This window comes from Branchiostoma floridae, chromosome 4, assembly GCF_000003815.2.
Source record: "Branchiostoma floridae strain S238N-H82 chromosome 4, Bfl_VNyyK, whole genome shotgun sequence".
Lineage (NCBI taxonomy): Eukaryota > Metazoa > Chordata > Leptocardii > Amphioxiformes > Branchiostomatidae > Branchiostoma > Branchiostoma floridae.
In genome coordinates this window covers 24,500,367-24,515,310 of record NC_049982.1, presented here as the reverse complement: position 1 = coordinate 24,515,310, position 14,944 = coordinate 24,500,367, and the positions used below count along the sequence as shown (strand labels likewise).

At 41.0% G+C, this 14,944-nt stretch overlaps 2 protein-coding genes and 2 non-coding genes across 4 annotated transcripts in view; 2 read left to right on the top strand and 2 right to left on the bottom strand.

The window, feature by feature from the left end:
- Positions 1-2,562: 2,562 nt before the first annotated feature.
- Positions 2,563-2,636, top strand: Trnat-agu. Its single transcript has one exon. It is a non-coding gene; the product is annotated as a tRNA-Thr (tRNA).
- A 398-nt stretch (positions 2,637-3,034) lies between these two features.
- Trnat-agu lies at positions 3,035-3,108 on the bottom strand. Its single transcript has one exon. It is a non-coding gene; the product is annotated as a tRNA-Thr (tRNA).
- A 296-nt stretch (positions 3,109-3,404) lies between these two features.
- LOC118413671 (short-chain collagen C4-like) lies at positions 3,405-11,699 on the bottom strand. The gene is made up of 5 exons (XM_035817197.1): positions 11,526-11,699; positions 9,604-9,763; positions 8,630-8,817; positions 4,979-5,122; positions 3,405-3,694 (listed from the first exon to the last, which is right to left on the bottom strand). Exons 1-5 carry the CDS (start codon positions 11,697-11,699, stop codon positions 3,527-3,529), a joined length of 834 nt encoding a protein of 277 aa, XP_035673090.1. The 3' UTR covers positions 3,405-3,526.
- Positions 11,700-13,699: 2,000 nt separating this feature from the next.
- Positions 13,700-14,944, top strand: part of LOC118414377 (short-chain collagen C4-like) — a 16,052-nt gene continuing 14,807 nt past the window's right edge. The window contains exon 1 of the mRNA XM_035818398.1: positions 13,700-13,908. Within this exon, the coding sequence (XP_035674291.1) occupies positions 13,735-13,908 (174 nt within the window). The 5' untranslated portion in view covers positions 13,700-13,734. The remainder of the gene's footprint in view (positions 13,909-14,944) is intronic.

Sequence of the window (14,944 nt, the reverse complement as noted above, 5' to 3'; positions counted from 1 at the left end):
ACCCCTCAAGCAGTTCCGTATTTACATTTTTTTATGTTAACAAGTATGCGACCAAAAAATTAAAGCCGTTTTTTAGGTAGGACAACCATGCTAGAGAGTTAAAATGAAAGTAAAATACAACTTCTTCCCGTAAACCAAAAGAATGTCAAGTGTACATTTATGCATTCGTTTGGCCGCTTCCTTTTACAGCCTGCGTCGTATTACCTACCCGAGGCCTGGTCAGACTGCGGAAACGAAAAACGAATTAATTTTGGTCCTTTTTGTGTTTTTGTTGTCTGTTGTCATACTGTAATTTTGTTCCGCTAAACTGCCTCGCCGGGCCCCCTTTGTGGAAATGTGATGTTAGCCTAAGTACATGTACCAGCCTACGGAGTGAGAAGGTTTCTTACCGGCTGCGGTGACCCCTCCCGCTCCCTTTCCCGGCGGCTTTGTCCAGCAAGGGTACCGCGTCTCAACAGGAGCAACCCGGAGCGGCCAGCAGTCTCTGGAAAAAAAACAAGAAGTCAGCGTTGGAACAAAATTCAGTTCAGTCTTCGTGCATTCGGTGCTTTGACATAAAAAGATATGACTGTAATGTAGGTTTTGAAGTTCATTGTAAAACAAGAACGTCTTTCGTAACAAACACAGAGGAAAATCGCGGTTGCACTCGTCGTACGACATCTTGTTTTATGATAGCCGGTGAGAATGTAGTGACCTATAGCTTAACTGAAAGCATCCTCACAGTTGAGCTTTAAATTGTTGGTAACAAACTTGAAGACAACGGTTCAAATCATGAGAAAAATGGCTGGGCTTTTGGACCCAAGTTCGATGAGATGACTCAAACTACGTCAAAGAGCTACCCCTTCATTTAAAAAAATATACCCTTACCGAAACAGCAAGGGAACTTGCTGACCTACTAGTATGTGCATCTAGGCAAAAATAACAACAACAACAATGTAGTATAAGGTAAACAGACTTACCGTTGGATCAAGCGGCGACGGTTTCCTGTCCTCATTGTTGCATCTTGCGTTGACGCCAGATCATAAAATAGAAAGTCGGTCGTCTCCGCACTCTCCCGTTTCTAGTCTGTTCCTCACAGAGCACCGCCTTCCTTCATTCCACACGCTCCGTTCCGTAGCCATGGTAACGCCTAAGACGTCAATCAAAAGGTGTGCTATGTCGCTAATGTGGCGGTAGAAAATTAACTCTCCAACAGGAATTTGATTTACCAACAGAAAAGCACGCAAGCTATGTAGTTTGTTAAATGAGACGGCGCCGTATTAATTTATGCTGCGGAGATTTTCCAAGAACAGATGAAAAATGAATGATTTATGAAAAGAAAACATAAACAGAGTCTAAACAGCTCAAACTAAATACAATACAGTAGTAAGAGATCTTATTTTACGGTCTTAAGTCAACAATTTGAGAGTCCTTTAATATTCTGCCAAAATCTTTACGTCTTATAGCGGTTAGTTTTGTACTTTTTGTGTTGTAATGATTTATTACACTATACACACACACACGCTTACAAATATGTTTACATACACGTGCAATTTATAATTAGATTAAAGTAAAGCCTCAAGGGAAGCTTATTCTTTTAGGTTTATAAAAAGAAGAGAAAGCGCATGTGTGCTTTAGAGAGAGTGTTTGAGTGTTTGAGTGAGTGAGTGGACTAATGAGTGAGTGAGTGAGTGAGTGAGTGAGTGAGTGAGTGAGTGAGTGAGTGAGTGAGTGAGTGAGTGAGTGGACGAATGAGTGAGTGAGTGAGTGAGTGAGTGAGTGAGTGAGTGAGTGAGTGAGTGAGTGAGTGAGTGAGTGAGCGAGCGAGCGAGCGAGCGAGTTGGTGAGTCATATACCATACGAAATCAATCAAACTGGAGTAAATAAAAAAAAAAACATGAAAGACCAAAGGATAGAATATCAAGCGGGGACTTTTCTTCTTGAGCTAATATCCTCCAGGTCAACGCAGACTGAATTGGATTTTTATCATGTTTATTCATAACTCAAAACAAGGTCTGATATAACGTCCTTGCTCAAAATAAGCAGGCCTCGTTGGAATCTGTAGCCACTGTGGTAGGGACATACTGTAAATGCAGAAATGTTCGCGGTGGATTAATGTTCGCGGTTTTCGAGGCGACTACTTTACCGCGAAATTAAATCCACTTCGAACATGTTTCTATTAAGGTATTAGACTGCAGTAGATGGTGTTACCGCGAAATTAAATCCACCGCGAAACGTCATTTTTCTCGCTACCGCGAAATTAAATCCCCGCGAGCTTAAATACATTTACAGTAGTCTATACCATGTAAACAACCATGTAAACAATACTGACTCTGTTAACTTAGACCAAGTATATATGTATATAATTATGCACATGCGCGCACGAACAAGCACACACGCACACGCTGCACAGACAATATACATGCACGCACACACGCACACACAGACACACACACTCACATACACTATGACGTTTGGATTGACTTAACAGTGTGAAGCTGTTTTTTTTTTCATTTATAATTATCATTAAAAAAACATAAGCAACTCACCAGCTTACAACACATCACTAACGAGCACACAACAGCCGCCATAGCTCAGTTGGTTAGAGCGCTGGTCTAGTAAACCAGAGGTCATGAGTTCAAATCTCATTGGTGGCTTCTTCTATTTTTCCACACGAAGTGGTAGAGGGCTCATGTTCTTAGCATTCTTAGTTATTTGTCATACAGCTACACGTATTACGCCTCTGAGTTAAGGGCTTCGATTAAGGTAGGGAATTTACAGATTAAGCCACTTCTTTTCTCAGAACAACGCCACTATGCGAGGTCATGATGATGAAGAAATAATACAATTCACAAGTTCCCCTGGGGGGGGGGGGGGCTTTTAAAAGTCCAAGGATTTAGCATCCTAAAAAACTACGCGTACGTATACATGTACTATCAGTCAAAGAAAACAAAACATATTGAAATACACTGAATGCTTGAATACCAAGTCTAGCATGTGTATCTTTATCGCTGACATGATCGAAGATATGAGGGGGGAAAAGGATTGAAGAACAAGCCACCAATGAGATTTGAACTCATGACCTCTGGTTTACTAGACCAGCGCTCTAACCAGCTGAGCTATGGCGGCTGTTAACTAGTATCGTTGTATATTTAGTTGTCTGTGTGACAGTGCCACCTATCTTTAGTTCTCCAAACTGCAGCATCATTAACAGGAATAAGCAAGACATACATTTTTTTCAAAACTTGTATTCCTTTTTTCTCGAAAATTAAAGAGATAAAGAGTAAAAATACGTAATACTTTGAATCCCAACTTCCTTTCCATTATTTTACAACGTTAAATGTTATATTCATCCGCGTCTATTGTTCAATTGTCCACAAGTCGAGCATATCGTACTTACGCATTAGAATACATTGAAGTAACAGTGTGAGAAATAATTCACAAAACGAAAAGCTCACATTTTCAAATCCATTGACCTACGTTTAAGTGACCTAGGATACATTTCAATAACAATATTAGCTACATTTTGGTGCTTATTTCATAAGATTTAAATCGAACAAACGACACAGGTTATCTGGCGATTGGCGATGTAGGGACCGCATGGGAGGGAACCACAGACTCCCTCCACCAGATAGAACAGCGCGCCGTTCTTGTTTTCGTACGTCCCCTTGAAGATGTCCGGAGCTCGGTCAACACACTCGAACTTGTTTCGACCCTAAAAACATAAGTAACGAGAAATAGAAAAAATGTTCCGTTATTAGATATAGACTTTCCTAATGCTATATCCTTTCAAGCAGCCATCACAGATGTAAGTGATTCTCCCTTTCCCTTCTTCTCATAATCAATCCTATCTCCTTTTTTTGGGATGACCCATGCACCAGATTATTTTCAGAGTGGGGTGTCGTCCTGTAACGCTGCAGTACCTGAAAATACTGATAGGAGACCATAAATCGCATTGAAACCGCAGTAAGGCCATGTTGATTTGATTATATGGATGACATCCTCCGGGAACTCCAAAACTGATGCGAGCGAGCGAATAAAAAAAAAGTTTGGCAAAAAAAAAAAGTTGCCTTCAGCATGAAATCAAAGTGGCCAGGAAGGTTGAACATAGGACTAAACACACATAGTATGGTATACCAAAAGTTAGGTGTAGGGACCAGTACATCATACGGGTGCAAAACATTTTTTCTTCTTGGACCAATCCGAAAAAAACAGACCTGAAAAAAAAAAACAACAGAGGAACAGGTTTCGCCAATTACAAAATGAACACACTATGTCGGCAGCCATTTGGGGTCTAACCGGGGGCCCAAGAAGACAACAAGAGCGAAGTCAAGTAGAGTTTATAGTCAATTGCACCAAGTTTCTACAGCCTGTACAGAGACAGCTAGCCTTTATTACATGGAGATGGGATTTTTTTTAAATGAAGTAGGAGTCCAATAATCCACCAAACAGATTCTTTTGTAGCAAAATTGACCAATTACCATTGTTTTGAGTATTGCCAGTTCTCAAGTTTCCACAGACAATCAGGTCCAGGTTCATGTCCGGACCTGGAAATGATCCTCTGGACCTGAATTTTCTGTACTGGTACCTCCCGCCGCAACCAACAATAGATTTTTTTTCTTTCTGTCCTTTCACATCTTATTCTTTGACTTTAGATTCATTTTGACATTCTATGGCATTAGTTATCTATTTTCTGATACTTTTTTTTCAATCTACGGAATATTTGTGCTCATTTTACAGCTGCTTTGCACAATTTATTGTGTTGTTGAAAACTTTTTTTTTTTGGAAATGGCCGAAAATTGGTGCGAGCGCGGATGTCATCCATTTAATCAAATCAACGTGGCCTAACTACAAATGCCAAAATCTAAAAGGATTGTTATGTTGTTGTTTTCTTGTTTTTTTTTTATAGATACGAACATACAAACACAACCAAGTACAGTACAAATCACTGGAGGTAAACGTCCTCCGAGCGAACAACTTTGGATTTACGTATCCCCACCTTGTGACTCTCGTGCCCGGCCATGAGATAGCCCCTGTACTGCTGCGTCCAGCCGCTAGGGCAGCTAGTCCAGGCTGGGATAGTCAAGACAGACCTACGGGTCGGCACTCGGCAAACTGCGCACGGTACGTCGTAGTCTTGAATCTGAAATATCGCGAGATAGTTGAAAGGAATAAAAAGAAATACTAGAAAGGCCGACATTTGCTTAAGAGCAAATACAGCATATTTCAGCCATACCCCTTCCCACGCAACATTGGACTGTTCCAAATCACCCCTGCGCAAAAATGGAACATCCTCTTAACAGTACATTATCCCCCAAAGTGGACTGGTATTGTGAATTGATTCCAGGTAAAAACAGAGCTTGCTTCTATTTTTCAGAAAATGACAATAATCACACCTTCCATTCAGAAAATTTTCATCATGACTGAAAATTGTTGAATGACTTCATGTAATGTCATTAACAATTTTCAGTACGATAAGTAGGTGTAAGTTTAAAAAAAGTATAAGCTCCTTGTGATGTGGGTACATTCATTATTGCAGTGAACTTTTTTTTATTCAAGTAGGGCATACGATTTAATAATTATCAAGCAGGTGCAGGTACTATAGGAGCGTTTGTTTTCTTCAAGCTGTAAAACTGTTAAACTGTTTTACTTTGTATGCAATCAGCCATCGAGCCTATTATTATTTTAGTTTAACAACTTCCTGCCAGACCCGGAAGATACGATTGAACCTTGTTCGAGGATTTATTTTCGTCTGTCTGGTCAGTCTGTTCATACCCTCGAGGCTGGCGCTGAGAGTGTTTTATTGGGCTGAAACTCTGGCAGTTTAAAGTTACTTACAATTTAAATGTTCAAAGTTTATGTCAAACAACAACAGCACTAGGAAATGTGGCCACTATAGACAGGTGGTCACTATAGAGAAAATGCTGATCTATTGACTAGGAGCCATACGTTACACATGATCATTGATCATATAAACATTGCACAGGTAAGCCAATTGTTTAGATGTACAATTAAGTTCAAATAATTCTGAAGAGAAATATTGATGAGAAAATAATCATTCTCGCCACTGTCTAACTTATAATTACGTATCAAAACTAAACGCAGATTTTCTAACTAACGCACCTTTCGCCGACTTCATCAAAGGACCGCCGGCTATCAATCAAACACGGCTGTTGATTAGACTTAGAGTTTCAGACAGCCATGTGCTGTGTGCCAGTTGACAGCGAACTTCATGCTACGTGATGTTTTACATTGCTTGGACCTTCTTTCCTACAGCGGTGCTTCTACAAAATATTTAGACTGTAACACTGAGTCCCACATGTTTTATAGAATAGAATTTGACGCAGAACAGCGTTTTTTGCTGGACCGTCAACAAAAGTCGCACGGCGGCTAACGGCGCATCGGAGATACTAGCGCTATAAATAAGCGCTTCAGCTAAGGATGGCAACCCGTACAGTATTTTTGTATACTGTTGAGCTAAGTAAAGTTTGTTGTTTATGAGGTTTTAGTTGTCTTTGAAGCTTTGACCCGAAATATTTTAAAGTCAAACTGCTGAAGAGAAGTAAGTGACTGCTACGATTATCGTAGATATGGCCCTAAAAAAACTGATAAAAGAAGCCTTCTCAATAGTCTAAAATGCAAGAGCTTCCGGGGGGGCTTCGCCCACCTGGGTTCCCCCCCCCCCCCAGTGGCCCTGCCCCTGGACCCCGCCAGGGACATTCGGCGGCCCCCGGACCCCTGTCCGACGCTTTGAAAAAAGGGGTGCAAAATATACCGTTATAAGACCGTCAACAACAGTCGCACGGAGCTAACAGCGCAGCGAAAATACCATCGCTAGCGTTTCAACTTCGGATAACAAGTTATAAGTACTGTTGAACTCAGTAACGTTAAAGTTTGTTTTTAGTTGCCTTTGACGGTTTGACCTGAAATAGTGTTACGCTAAACTCCTGAAGAGAAGTTAAGTGACTGCTGCGATTATCATAGATATGCCCCTAAGAACTGATACAATATAAAGCCTTCTGAATAGTGTAAAATGCGAGAGCCTTAGGCGGGCTTCGCTCCCCCTGGCGGGAACACTGCTATATACGGGATCATGAGGCCCCGCTTATGAATATTAATTAGCCTTTGGCCTCCTCTTCGCTGATTGGCTAGGTCTTTGATTCAATCAACTCTCCGGCTGACGCGCACAGGTGTGGCTCTGTGCGGGGTCACGGAAGGTCACGTCAGGAGGCCAAAAGAAAACAAATTTCCCCTCAGAAAAGTGCCAAAATTAATCATTTTAAAGTTGTTTATGTCAAAAATTTGACTTGAATCTTGTTACCAAGTATCTAATGCCTATCTATACCAAATTTCAGGTCATTTAATTGTAATACCAGGGTACAGGAGCCAAAAGTGTCCTTTTTTGGTCAAAAATTGGCCAAAAATCGCAAAAAATAAGCCTTTTGTTGCACTGTACACCAAAAGTGTTATTGAATTTATATGAAGGTATTATCAAGGCACATCTGTGTCAAATTTCAGCTCATTCGGTTGCAATACCAAGGTACAGGAGCCAAAAGTGTCCTTTTTTGGTCAAAAATTGGTAAAAAAAATCGCAAAAATAAGCATTTTGTTGTACTGTACACCAAAAGTGTTATTGAATTTATATGGGGGCATTATCAAGGCACATCTCTGTCAAATTTCAGCTCATTTGGTTGTATTACCAGGGTACAGGGGCCAAAAGTGTCCTTTTTTGGTCAAAAATTGGTCAAAAAATCGCAAAAATAAGCATTTTGTTGTACTGTACACCAAAAGTGTTATCGAATTTATATGGGGGCATTATCAAGGCACATCTCTGTCAAATTTCAGCTCATTTGGTTGTAATACCAGGGTACAGGGGCCAAAAGTGTCCTTTTTTGGTCAAAAATTGGTCAAAAAATCGCAAAAATAAGCATTTTGTTGTACTGTACACCAAAAGTGTTATCGAATTTATATGGGGGCATTATCAAGGCACATCTCTGTCAAATTTCAGCTCATTTGGTTGTAATACCAGGGTACAGGGGCCAAAATATACAGTTTTGGTCTAAAATTGACCAAAAAAATCTCAATAAAATCATTTTAGAGGCAGATATGAAAAAACTGAGAAAAAAGCATCAAGGTATTGGCCCATTCTACCCCTGTGCCAAATTTCAGGTCATTCGGTCCAGGAACGGCGGAGATGAATCACTTTGAAGATTTGACAGGAGAAAGAAGAAAGAAACATTACGAATACAATATATTTCACCATACTATGTATGGCTGAAATATAATAACTTATTATGAATCCCCTTATAATTAATATCAATTGTGTATCTGCGTGTGTGAGAAAAACTTTGATAAAATCAGGTGGGGCTAAACGTGATTACCATTATCTTTTCTAATTACAAAGCAATCTTTTATGTACTCACCTATCTTAGCATAATCTATATAGATATATTATGAAAGCTGTCGAATCTAAAGGCATACTCAATTCTACTTCTGGTATCGACTATCTTGAAATTTGTAGTATTTAGACACAGGAATGCAATAACTCATTGCGTAAGATATCATACTTAGGGGATTCCATGACAAAATGAAATTTATTTTTGATATGCTTTGGACAAAATGGGCAGAACAATACATGAGAACGCCTTACCGACTCTATCGCCTGCGTATTGTCGGTAGAGAAGAATCCAGTCCCGGGGTTCTCGAACTCTGCTCCGTACAGGAAGGTTTTACTGTTGGGCCCATCGACGTAGTGGTCCCACGTCACGTTCAAGGTCGGCACGCAGAGGTAGTTGGACCCGCCGCCATGTTTGTTGTGATCGGAACCACCCACTTTTCCTAATAAGGTATATAACGTATAAGCGGTAACCTACAAGAGAAGGATGTGCATAACGTCACAGCTGTGTCCACCACCATGTTGGTTGTGATTCCTAACAAGGAAATAATGCATAATCATCTGTTGTCTTGGGCGTAACTTGCATGAGAAGGACATGACGTCATTAACAGTCATGTTGGTTTCACTATTTACACTGCAGCGAATCACAACGTAAGTGCAAACTTTTTGGACATATTAAGAACTTTTCTGTCCCTCTCAAATAGTAACTATTGAACATGTATAGCTTTAAAAGGGCCCGATAAATGAAATGTTTTATTGCGAATTCATGCCCAAGGGACTAATTGCAAGTGAACAAAATCAAATACATAGAGTGATTGAAAACGGGTAAATAATCTACATTGTAATATACAAGGATTAACTGATTGTATGTACATACAGAATATTGAGTACGATTCTAAAACCTACACTATTATTGCGGGGTTTGACTTCTTCTTTGAAAACAGTTGAAAATGAAATGTCCCACATTTTTGATAAAGGACTAACCGATTTAAGACTTTCAACTTATAAAGATGCAATGAAATGCAAGTAGGGAAAGATGGCAGACTTCATCGTTTACGTCTACTTCTTTGCTGCCTCCCAGCCTCACGAAAAAAAAATAGCAATGTGCAGTCACGGAGAGAGAGAGACGGGGGGGGGGGGTAATCAGACAGTCACACGAACAATTTAGATACAATATTTCACAGACTATTTATATTAGACGTGAAGTAAAAAAAGTCAAAGATAAGTACCGGCATAGACAGTTTCCAGGTCTTCTGCGCATGCGTGTCTGCCCCAGTGAGTGAACATGGCTCCTCCTGACAGGCCGCCGTCAAACGGAGGGCTGAAGTCTTCGATGACGTCAGTTGCTCCGCGACGATCACGACGCGCATGCGCCACTTCCTCTGCGAGCTACACATATAAAAAAAAAGAAATATCAAGTTAAAGGGGCATTCCACTCCAGAAGGGGGTGTTGCTTTCCAATAGATAATGTGTCAATGAATACATAATCAGCCGAATTTTGTGGAATTCACCTTGGGATGAATTGTGCGGTGTGTGTTTTGTAAAACAACATGACAATCACTAAACCCATGCAGACCGTACCCATGCATTCCTTATACGCATCGACACTTTGTTTATCGTGCATATTTTCGGAATAAATGAGGATCGCTAAGCACACCGAGAAGGCAAATTGCTCACAAGATAGCAAAGAAGACATTAAACAAGACGAGATTTCTTAGCCATCCTGAAATTAGTTTTGACTTTTGTAACCTTACCAGAAACGTTTTGCATTGTATTCAGCCATAGGATTAATTCAATTAGAGGGTACTTGGGGAGTTTAATAGAAGACTGAATGCTTTTGAAGCACGTGGAGCAACTGGGTACTTTATCTTATAATGTAAAGTTGTATGCAATTATTACTTCCTAAAATTAATATCTATCGGAAAATAACACTCCCGTGTGAAGTGGAGTGCCTCTTTAAGAGAGCTATACCAAAGGTCAATTGATAGACCGTAACGATATCAAGTCAAATGATTGCGTCCGCCAAACCATTGCCCCGACACTGTAATTGGATTTTCAGTATACCCGAAAGAAGTGCACTATACTCGCGAGGCCTAGTAATTTTCTGTGAGAAGTCTGATTACAGCGCTGTTTGGGAAAACCTAACCCTAACCCTCTGAGCATTGTCATAAAAAGGAAACTAAGGTGGTACGGTCACGTGACAAGAAGCAAAGGCCTCTCAAATGTGACACTGCAAGGAAAAGTTGAAGGGAAAAGAAAACGAGGCAGACAGAGAAAGAAATGGGACGACAACATTAAAGAATGGACTGGCCTGCGCCTTGCCAGCACCTAAGCGTTGGCTCACGACAGGGAGAGATGGGGGGAGGCCGTGTGCTCAGCTGCAAATCAAGCGCCCCCACGACGGTCAAGGGACCGGTAAGCGGTAAGGTAACCCTAACCTAAACTCTAAGCCTAAGCCTAATGTAACCGGTAAACCCATGCAAACTCCATTCAGGCACAGTACTTTAAGTACCTCATCTCGCGATTATTTGGCAAGGCTTTTAAAGTATTTGGCGCGACACCAGAAGACACCCATCTCTTTACCAGCGCCTAAGTATTTTGAACCAGTAACCAGATTCCTCTCTCTTAATAGGTCAGTTCCAAAGCTCAACACCTCGACAGCTCACAGTTGTATATCCATGCAAACATTCAAATGGTTTTCAAACTTTAATTTGTACTTTGCATGTTCTGAATCAATGAAAGGCGTAGATTTCAAGTCATACACGTAACGTTACTGTTCTAACTGTTATATATCTTAACTTCATTCGTTTCGAATTAAAGTCACAAACACGTATTGACACGCCTATATTTGTACCATTTTTCCAGGCGCTATTTTGTTATTCAATGCAAACTGTTTTGCTCGTACTTCTTTATCAGTTCTAGTTCACCTGAATCCTCGAGTAACTTATATTCGTTGTTTTCATTTTTTAAATTGGTATTTAGAGACGCCAGGGCGATGGACAGTGGCTACAAACTGCAATATTTCCAAATTACTGAAATTTGTCAACTTGATATCCCGAAATAAATCCCGTTTATAAACACAACGGATATAGGTTCCCCAGACCCGCGGATAAAGCTAAAGGTGAACTAACATTGGGTATCAAGAACTTACCTTATTTTCCCGCATGAGGTCCTCTATTTCCTTGAGTTTCGGCTGAAGCGAGTTGACCCTGAGTTGGCACACTATGATCGTGGAGACCACCATCAACAACACCAGCACATACGAACTCAGCACACTTCTGACCGAGCCACTACTGCGCCCAGTGGAACGCTTCATATTCTCCATTTTGTTTCAACTTTCTCCCTCTCCACCAAACCCGGCCAAGAAATGTCGAACTCCCAGTCCTACAGTCTAGGAGTCTACTACAAGGAAGTAACTTTAAGTTTGTCTGCCACGTGATTTCTTAGACTGCCTACGACGCGGTTTTCAGGAGTTGAACTTGTTTTGACAGATCGCTGTGGTGATAGAAAGGAAGTAGGTTGCGTGTCGCCCCCGCACAAGGAAGGAAACTGAACATGGCAGACGGCGGACACAAGTAAAGCCACAGCAAGTGAATTTCATGGATGACATCCCCTGCAGACTCCAAATCTATAAAGCGAGAGCGCAAAATAAGAATGCTCAAAAGGTAAGATTGATTTTTCAATATAGAGGCTATAAGTGTTGTAACATGAATTGAAGTGACAAAAAAGGTACCACAGCCAACATTCTGAAATATTTTATTACTGGATTCAAGCTGTGTAGAAATTGACACTAGTGTGGTAGTCTGTATCACCACAATTGCACCCCCACCCCCACCCCAACAAGTCTTTAGTACCCCGTTTTTTTATCTAATTTATTTAGTTAATTCAAGTTTAGTGCCACGGCATCTAGGACGTTTTACGTTAGAACAGAAAGAGTTTTACGACATCTCATTTTCGGTACTTTCTTGCCATGTTGGTTACCACAGTATACATAGGGGGGCGAAATTTCTCGAAATCAGACAAATATCAATGCACAGGTGGATGTCATCCACACAATTCACCTATTGTGGCCTTACGGAAAAAAACACGCAAAAAGGTCAATGACTTTAGAAGGACTTGCCTTTAATACTAGCAGGTATGCTTATACTAAAAGTAGAGAAATCTTACAACATCTTGCTTCTTTCCGAATGACAATCTTTAAAGCCGATGCAAAAACTAAACGCTTTTGGACTCTTGCCATAATACCAGAGGTGCTTTCTACCGTTTTATTCAGACCTAGCCTCGTAGATATATTTAGATATATTTACGATGTTAGGAGTTTGTGAGGTTATCAGAATATCTGGCTGGTAATACTTAGTACAGGCTGTCAGAAATACCCTAATAAGGTCGTTTACTAGGCTAGCTTAGACCAGGTCAATACGTACTGTAAAAGGGTAAATGTTGTCGGGAATTTAATTTTGCACTAGGGAAAAATAGAGTGCGTGCTCGCGGTGGTTTTAAGTTTGCAGTAGAATCTGCCATGTAGGGTCACTGTAAAGGGGGAAATTTTCACTGCGGTTTTGATTTAAGTTCGAGATGAAGAGATCATTGCAAAATCTGTGAACATTTCCTATTTTACAGTACTAGTAGCGGTGGGAAACATGGACAATCTGGTCGTCCTGATACGGGTACCACGTAGTACACGTAGTGAGGAAGTCAAACTATCCTCGGGCAAAAACGTGTTACCGATCTACATGACCGTACAGTCTTCTTAATTCTAAACATCTGGACAAGTGTGGCTACAAGGAAGAATGGAATTCCAAGTATACTCCAGTGGTTAAGTGGCTGTAAAAATCAGACGCATTTATATATATACTTGTGTAGAAAAAAGCTCAACGTAATACTATATACAGTCAACATTGTGTGCCAAATGTGGTGCTAGTTGTAGACCAATGTGCACAATTTATCAGCTATGTTGTTAGACTCAATATATGTATATAGACTGTCGCCTAATGTATGTGCATGAGGAAAAACTTCACTATCTTAAAATAGCTTACAGCCACATCCACGGAATCTCTTTTACTGGTTATGACAATTGCAGGATGTATGATTGTACCGATAAAGGATTTCCTTGACTCAAGCTGGCGCCGTGCGTGTGATCAAGTTACGGAAACATCGTGCCAAGGTCTTCTCAGAAACTGGCCTGTTCAGCAAAATTACACTTCCTTGAGACTATCCCTCAGTCGCAAACAGGATCAGTCAGAAAATAGGATCAGTCAGTTTTCCACAGTGAGGTTGCTAACACTGCGGCGCTATTCAAGACGTGTGTTTCAAAATTTGTACTTTGTTTGACAGAGTTGAAGTCAGGCATCCAGGCTAACATGTTGCCGTACAGTTGCAGTGAGAAGCCCGGGCGGACGGCGCTGAGGGGCGGGAGGATTCTGGTGGTCCTCGCGGCGCTGCTTTGCACGGTAGCCATCGGCGTGATCGACCACAAGATGCGGGGATACGAGGCCGGCATACGGGGTCTGAAGACACAACTAGACGCCAGTAAAGTGAGTGTTTTATCTTCCGTCTTGTAATAACCAAGAAGGTTATGCTTCCTTCAGCATTTGTTTTTGACCGTGCTTTTATTAATCGGTATAACAAAAGAAGCTCAGAATGCGCGGGTGTCTTTTTTCAGTACTGTTTGGTCTTATGTACACGGATGTATCTAAATGTAGCATAATGTTTTACACAGATCATTCAAAGACCAATGCACTTCACTCTGCCCATCCCACCCCACATCTCTCTCTCTCTCTCTCTCTCTCTCTCTCTCTCTCTCTCTCTCTCTCTCTCTCTCTCTCTCTCTCCTCTCACTTTCTCCCACGCCTTTTTTATCTGCCTCTATCTTTCACACTCTCTCATTCTCGTCTTGTCGGCTCCCACTCTCTCCCTCTCTTACTCTCTCTCACGCTCATTCACCCCCTCTCTTTATCACACATGTACACGTGCGCGCGCACACACACGCACACACACACACACACACACACACATACATACATCTTGTGTGCACATACATAACCGGCTTGTTTGTTTTGTCTTTCAAGATTTTTCAACAATCGTTTATAACCGACATCTTGAACACTGTGCAAGTCCTATCATATTTTGCATAGGCTGGATTAATCTCTAAGCAGATGCAGGAAGGAAAAGTCGTAACGTCCCTCAACCAGGACCTTGCGAAACGTTGCGACCTTTACGTTCAATTTCCTAAACCTAAAAGATTGTTGGTCGGTTCTAATATATCACACAGTAAACCCTGCGTTTAATGCGTGGTTGTCCCGCGGATCGGCGTCAAAGAGCCACGCAAAGCCACGGCAAATGCAGAACTCTTTAAAGATATCCTTAAATATCAGACTTGATGCTGAAGATCAAAGTGACAAAAACAATAGTTCAGGCGATTTAAACGGGTTCCAGTATAGGCGGAGACTTTCTTGCACACGATTAAATTCCGCTAGAGGCGGCGAGTAGTATAGTAGGAACACGCTGCTATTATTTATTCAGGAGCAAGAAGGAGCAGGTCAGAGGTCACATATGATTGATTCTGGCGGT

Excerpts from the sequence above, each read along its gene's own strand:
- LOC118413671 (XM_035817197.1), bottom strand. The coding sequence starts at position 11,699 with ATGGAGAATATGAAGCGTTCCACTGGGCGCAGTAGTGGCTCGGTCAGA. Across the intron at positions 9,764-11,525 it reads ACCTCATGCGGGAAAATAAG|CTCGCAGAGGAAGTGGCGCA; the intron begins GTAAGTTCTTGA and ends TTATATGTGTAG. Across the intron at positions 3,695-4,978 it reads CCGGGCACGAGAGTCACAAG|GGTCGAAACAAGTTCGAGTG; the intron begins GTGGGGATACGT and ends TTATGTTTTTAG.